Genomic DNA, 7,533 nt, shown 5'->3' on the forward strand with positions numbered 1-7,533 from the left:
GTGGCAGCCCTGGTTCTCGGTTGCCTCATCCCACTCATCCTGTCAGTAGGACACCAGCATTAAACGTCAGGTTCCAGCCTCAGTCCGTGGCTGTCCAGCATCCGGTGAGAACAGCCAGCGCGTGACAGCTGCTCACTTCCTCGGTGTCTTGTCTCACCTTGCCCATCTCCACCTGTGTTCCTAGAGTCCGGAGGGAGGTGAGATTAAAACCTGGAGTAACGGAAAGCTTTTAGACGAGAAACGACACACCGCGGCTGGATGTGGACATTCCGTTGTGTTGTTTTTTAAAGGGCCCTTGGCGTTTTGAGTTTTGATGTTTCTCTTAACCCCTATTCTCAGGGAAGATGGAATTTCATTTTAAGGAAAAGTGGAGAACTTCATACTCACGATGAAATAGTAATTACGAAAGTACAGTGTTCTGTAATTAAGCTAAATCTCTTTGTTAGTTTAGAGGCTCCGCCGCTTACTTTATCCATTGATTTTTAACATGGTTCTCACCGTGTAAGACTGGTGCTTTAGCATCTCTGCCACATGCCTTGATCAAGGTCATAATGTCCACTGTCTTAGATGCTAAAGAGAATTGTCATCTACCTGGGGCAAGAGTCAGGAAAATGACGGCAAGACACCTTAAAAGCTGACTTTTTACTCGAGAGCTGTCCATTGAAAAGGGGGTGTCTGGAGAGACTTAACACCTCCTTTCACATCTGCCTCTTTAAAGAGGGCCCGCCCTTCCATCAAATGGAGCCACAGAGATGGACTAGCATCGGAGGAGGTGACTAGTATTTCTTCTTAAGTTCTCTTTTGCAGCATACCTGCCTATAATGCATTCATACAGAGGAGCCAAGTTCTGGTAGGTTCAGGGCCCCGCCCCCCAGCCATTCCTTCAAGAGCAGTCAGATCCCAAAGTACCTTTTGAAATTGAGGGGTATTCATTTTAAGTGAATTTGGATAGTGACTGACATCTTTGTAGTAATCTTTTTAAAATTGAGATTACCAAAACCTATGTTGTCCCTTTTTTTTTTTTTTTCTTTTTAAGTATTTATCTTAGCAGACCGGCAGTCCCTCCGGCAGAATACTCGGTGTCCCGTGGGAAGTGCTAGGTCAGCGTCACATAAGCACCTGCAGCAATGAAGACGGTCACGATGTATCACAAGTGGGAACTGTTTGCCTCTTGATTTAAAGCTTATTGAAATCATGTCTCTTGTCTCTTGTCTCTTCATCTTTTCCGTGCTTTCCTCCTGACTTTCCCCTCCAGCACCCCCTCCCTCTAATGTGCTGCTCACTGCTGACAGCGACGTTAGGATTTGTGTGACTTGAACTCTCATCAGGACAACCACTTCTTGAACGGTGATGATGAAGATGACATTGTCTCTTTACTTTATTCCCTTCAATGAAGTCACTTTTGTGTCAAATGCAACTCTGCTAAGCCCTTAAAATGTCACTTCCTCATACGTGAGATGATGCGGTCACTAATATTCTGGTAATTTAAACAATTGAGATAGTAAAAGCGTTTAACAAACTAGGATGATTTTTCCGTGTTTGCCAAAGTCCCTGTAAAACTTTGTGTTATCAACTCAGTGTATAATACTGTGTCATTAATTTATTTTGATTTTCTGTACCATTTCAAAAACACATTATAGAAAGAGGGAACCAAGACCGTGTTCTTCAGGGCAGTGGGTTTAGGAGTCCGTAAAATGTTTTATATGACGTATATGCCAGCATGCCTGTAATTTCTTTATTTCCTTCCTAGATTTGTCAGTGGGTCAGCAGCTATGGAAATAGACCTCGAGAGCCCCCTGCTGGCTGTAGACCAAAGTAGCATAAATAGGAGGCGGTTTCGTATAGTGGCTGCAGCCATTGCATATGCGCTTAAAACCAGCAGAAGGTACAGCATGGAAAGTCTGAGTGACTTTTCCTGATAGCATCTCTGACTTATGAAGAGTCTTGGGGCTTCATGTGGTCCTTCAAGATGTCATGGTTGCCTTGATTCTCCCTGGACATTTACTTTGTTAAATAAATAGTACATTTTAGTGTCTGGCCTGGTGTGGATGGCAGCACTCTCTGCCATACTGTTGTATGAGAAATGATGAGAAATTCGTTCTGCTGGCCAAAGCCTCTTGCAGCAGTGCCCTGCCATCACTAAAAGTGTGGCTAGAATAGCTTGCTGGGTAGGTGGGGCCTTGAACTCTGGCAAGGATCGAACCATCAGACTTCCAAATTTGCCTTCCCCTCTGGACCTCACAGTAACAAGCAAACCTTTCAAGGCCTGTCAGCTCTCAGAAGCTATGGGCTTCCCCAGATTTTAAAGCTGCTGCCTCAGGAACTACTCCTGTGTCTCCTGGTCAGCAGGCAGAAATAGCCATACTAACCTTACAGGGCTCAAATGCATCTTCAGGCAGCAGGGGACCAAGCAGCATGGCAGAGGCCTTCTTCACCGGGGGAAGAACTTGCTCGTGGTGGGCAGTGTCCCAGAAGAGGCCACAGCAGTGGTCGCTTACTGGCACACTTCAGTTCTGTTTTCCTCTTGTTTAAAACTGCCTCCCGCTTTAGATGTAGATGCCTTAACGCTCTCACACATTTGAAAACGTTGGCAATACTTAAGCTGCTGCCATGATTACAGATGGAATTATTGGCTACCAGAGAGATGCAGTTGATGAAAAGCATGGTCCTTCCTCATAACCAAAGCTAATCTTAATTGCAATTTGACTCCATTTCCTTGGTAGGGATCAATTTATTCAGATTCCAGATGCACTCTTAAATGGCAAATTAAATTGAAAAACACTACTGATCCATTCCCCTCACTTGTTTCCCAGTGAATTGCATATCAGTCCCCATTTCCCCGAAGCGGCGATGTTCTGGGTCTGGTGGCTTTCCTGCACCGGAGTGTAGCGAGTTGGAAACGGTACCACCTGCAGAGGCTCTGTGTTCTCTCTTCCCCCCATTACCTTTTTACTTCCTTATTCAAAACAGCCGAGTCAGCTGTGTTCCTGTATAATGAATTATTAGAAAACGGAGAGAGGTGGTCATTTGGAGGGGTCAGTTCTTTGTAAAGAGGAGACCATGGAAGTGTGTTTCTTACCAGCCTACTTCTAAGGGTCACTTCCTGGTGTTTCTCTTGTTGGAGGATTAGAGCCACGAGGACACCCCCACATCGGAGTATATTATGCCCCTCAGACACATGGTAGCCAGGTACTAAACACGGGAGCTGTCTGCCAACAGCACAAGCCCCCAGAGAATGTTCTTGCCTACATGGCTCCTGGGCCCCTTGGGAGATTGAGAATAATGACCAGATTCTTCTAAAACCACTGCAGCGCAAGGTGATCTACGGGGGAACCGTCGAAGATTTCTGGTCAAAACAGAATGATCCCGAGAGCACTGTTGGGAGATGCCATGAACTTAAAGCCAACGATGTAGCCCCCTTTGTAGCTGAGACATCTAGATCGATCGCCTCAGGAGACTTGAGGGAAATTTGTGACTTGTAGGAAAGGAGACAACCATTGGGAATTCTCTAGATATGCTCAGCCTAAACACAAGGAACTTGGCTTTGGTCTTTTTTCTGATAGCGTCTTCTAGCAAGTTGGAAGTCTCATGGGATAAAACTGCAGTTCCCCTGGTTCAGTAGCCTGAAGAGTGATTTTAAATGTCCCCTTTTCTGGATCCTTTGTAAACATGAAATCATTCCATGGATGGCTGCCTTATAATTTTGTCTCTTTCCACGTTAATTGTGAATGGTTAAAAAAAAAAATTTTTTTTTTTTTTGCTGTTTTCTGATTTGTTTTATGATATTAAATTTTTATTAGTGCATACCTTATGTGAGTGGCTCATTACTTCCTCTCTTGGCAGTTTGCTTCTCTGTTTGATGGCTAGACTTGACCCACATCTGAACATCAGAAAAGGTAATGAAAATCTTTGAAGGCCAGAGAAAGATGTGCCCACTATATGATATCCTTAAGGAAAGGGGGAAGGGAGATGAAGGACTCAATACACCAGGTGCCCCCAGACATACTAATTCATTGACTTTTATTTTTGCTTTGCCGTGGTTGTTAGTAAATATTACTTAGGAAGGTAGCTGCCTGCTCCCAGAAAAGAGAAGCAGGCAACAGATCTCAATCGCAGTGGGTTCATTTCAAAGGGCAGAGCTGCTCTATGAGAATACAGAGGCTGAGACCAACTGGCCCTGGAAATAGAGATTTTAATGGAAGTGCAATTTGTAAATTCATTTCTAGTTCTTCACAAGCTAGGGCAGCATCCTACGGTGTAGTTTTTATAATGTCAGAAATAAGCAACCTTGTGTCCCGTCCCTATGTCTAAAATGCCCTTTCCCCTAGCTCTCTCGCATCCTTCCAGTCTGGGTCTAAAGCCTCCTTCAGTTAGGCCTCTTGTGACCACCCTGCTTAAAACTAATCTGCCCACCGTGTCCCAGTACTTTTTACCCTATTCTATTATTTCCTTTCCTGTAGCACTGGTCATCTCTTAATCTGCTTTATAATATATATCCTTACTGTGTCCTTCCCTGCCAAAATACAAGCTCCAGGAAGCTAGGTTCTCAGTAGATACGTGTTGTTAAATGAATCGGTGTGCCAAGGAGGCACTTTCTTTCTAATCTGTGGTCCCCCCGCCCCCCATTTCCCTGGCACCAGCTGTCTCCCTAATCGGTGGCAGGACCAGCTGCTGGCCTTACTTGCAGCTCTGCCCTTGCTCACACGGAGGTGAGGGTTTGGGAGTCAGCAAAGAGGTGAGGAGTCAGTGCATGGGGCTGAGTGTACAGGTGGGAAGTTAACTGGGTTTGGGTTCCTAATCCACGACCAGCTAATGTTAGTAAGGTACTGTGTGACGGATGGGGGACCGGAACATCTGGATCCCACTTCTGGCTCAGCTACTGATTTCTGTTGCGATGTTAGCCATTGCTTCCCCAGTTTGTAAATTTGGGTCAGAACATGAGGGACAACGTGTGTCCCATTCTGACTGCCTTATTTATAGAGGGATCCCGACAAATACAAGAGCCATGAGAGGAGGGAGCCCAGTGGAGACAGGATGGAAAGCCAGGGCATGTGAGGAGGTGTCGAAGGAACTGGATGTTTGCCTTCGTCTGGAATGTTCTCGGGGGCAGAACTTGATAGCCACTGTCAGACTTCAAGGGCTGTCATGTGTAGGAGGGCATAGATCCTATATTCTCCAGAAGGTGGAACGGGTTGTAAGCTGAGCCTTACCTCTTCATTCAGCAGCGTCAAGTGAACCCTTCCTACAGACGGGGGCCCTCACGAGTGCCGAGTGTTCAAAAGGGAGGAGGGATGGCTCCCGGTCCTTAAAGAGCGTGTGATTCAGAGAGGGATTCAGACAAGGAAACACGGTTGCCAAGAATGAGGTGGGTACTGGGAGGCTGCGAGAACGGGGGGCGAGGAACCCAGAGGGAGGCTTTGGGACAACAGCCAGGGGGAGACGAGGCCTGCGCTGAACTCACAGGTGGAGCAGAATGAGCCGTGAAGCGTTGGGAACGGTTCTCGGGGCAGGAGGACCTTCGTGGCAAAGGCCTGGTGGCACACGACAGAGAACGTGGACTCTTCACAGAAGGTGCCGCTGGCTGACAAACGGGAGGCAGCCGCGGGTGGTGCGCGGGACCTGTCGGTCCCCTAGTTGACATCTGTGCTTCCAGATTTAAAGTCCCACAGATAACGGGGCCCAGCCGGGGTCTTTGTGATTGCAGCCTCCCCTCCAACCTTCCCAGGCGCAGTCCCGGCTGGCCTCTGACTTCCTATCACCAGGCGGAGGGTTCACGGGCACGGTGGTCCAGAGGTTCCTCCGGCATCTCAAGGTGGGGCTTGGCGACTTTTCCTCCCTCATCCCTGCTTGTCTCCCCCACTTCCTGGCTGGGGCTCAAAGACCCCACCCCCATTTCCACACATCTGTGTTAGTTACAGTTACATACAGAGGACCAGGTAAGTGCTCAGTCTTCCTTCTAGCCTGTGGTTCTCCCTCCCCCAGAGCCCTGTCCCCTCTGCTCCCCAGTTGACTCAAGGGGACATATCACGGAACACGGAACCTCTGTCGTCACCCTCCACCTCTTCCAGCCCTCCAGCCCCTGGGTGAATCAGGTGTTCCCCTGTCCCGAGGGGGCAGGTAGGAGCAGGAGGGGCAGGCATGTGAGTAGACCCTCCCTTCTGTTCTCTCGCTTGGTATTTGGAGAAACCAGAAAAGAACATAAGCTCTTGGACCTGGAGAAAACATTCCGAGGGTAGCACGATGCTGAGAGTTGGCAGGACCCCTTTTTGATATACGAAGCCTCGGGGGTTTCTAAGTCACTTGCCCAAGGGCTTTCATCAAGTAAAATGGAGCTAATGCTGGGGCCCAAGCCTCTGACCCAATGAACTGCTAATTCTCTTCCAGATGAAAAGCCGGCACGCTGGCTCTTGCTCACACGTTCTGGGAGAGTGTGTGCGATTCTAACAATAAATGGCCTTAGGCCTATTGGCCAGACTGAACACATCCCCTCTCCTCCAATGAAATGAACTTCCTCTTGGAAGCCAACTTAATGTATACATTTTAATCCACACAGCACCCACGAGGGGGAGCATTGAATACCTTCAATGTTCCTGAGCAGTGTGCGATGCCTTTGGATGCCAGGGGACCTTGTTAGTGCTGTGAAGCAGCTGGCAGGCTGGCAGGGCAGCAAGGCCTTTGGGCCACCCCCAGAAACACTTCTACGTTGGCAACCCTGGGTGTGAGCAGTTGTTAGGCAGAGAGAGGGCCAAAGCCTAACAACCGCTGATGAGAACAGAACTATCTGGTCAATGTAAGAAACTCCCAGCTGAGGCATCTCAAGTGCGGGGTGCCTGGACACAGGGCGGTTGGTCTGCGCCCGCACAGACTCTCCTTTGGCTCCCCACCCCCTTAGACCTTTGGCCTACTGGCTTCAAACATGCGTGTGGCGCCCTGTACCCCACCTCCCCCTTCCTGGGTTCCCTTGGGGGCAGGGGGAGGGGTAGCCAAGCCCCAGGCAGGTAAAGGAGCCTAGGACTCATGCCTGGCCTTAGAAAATGCAGTCCAAGTGGAACACGATTCATGCGGCATCCCTAAAGATGAGTCATCTGAGCTGAATCTTAAAGCAGGAGTTGGGGGAAGAGGAGAAGAAAAGCATTCTGGACTGAGGGAACGGCAAGTGAAAAGGAGCTGTGAAAATTTGGTGGCTTCTCAGAATATCAGAATGGGCGTGAGGGCACTGGGGCCGAATGTGGGGGGAAGAGAAGCGGGAGCCCGGACAGCAGGTTGGGATGAAGGGATAGACATCCAGTGGGACTGAGAGAACACTGAGGCCCAGAGATGCCCCGTGATTGCCCTCAGTTCACACAACGGATGGCAGGGCCTGGATTTAAACCCGTCTTCACACTAAAAGCAGGCAACAAGCCTGCCATCTAAAGATTGCTTTCTCAGACATTGTCAACCACACCACAGATTCTGTTTTGTTCTCACGAGGGAAAACTGAGGCCCTGAGGGGTTGGGGCTCCATTTGGTTTGCAAACAAACAAGAAATCACAG

General features: G+C 48.6%; 1 protein-coding gene across 7 annotated transcripts in view; it reads left to right on the plus strand.

The window, feature by feature from the left end:
• The window catches only part of SLC39A9 (solute carrier family 39 member 9), a 53,018-nt gene extending 49,221 nt beyond the window's left edge, over positions 1-3,797 (plus strand). Inside the window, exons 8-9 of one of the 7 annotated variants that reach the window (XR_006218952.1) lie at positions 50-772; positions 1,037-3,797. Coding sequence is in view for 4 of the 7 variants with exons in the window: in XM_042989987.1 (XP_042845921.1) it covers positions 50-184 (135 nt within the window). In the remaining 3 variants the exon portion in view is untranslated. Of the gene's footprint in view, positions 1-49 lie in introns of all 7 variants that reach the window. The other 6 variants (XR_006218953.1, XR_006218954.1, XM_042989987.1 and 3 more) reach the window with 6 other exon arrangements.
• Positions 3,798-7,533: the final 3,736 nt, after the last annotated feature.

The sequence above is a fragment of the Panthera tigris genome, chromosome B3 (genome assembly GCF_018350195.1).
Source record: "Panthera tigris isolate Pti1 chromosome B3, P.tigris_Pti1_mat1.1, whole genome shotgun sequence".
NCBI lineage: Eukaryota > Metazoa > Chordata > Mammalia > Carnivora > Felidae > Panthera > Panthera tigris.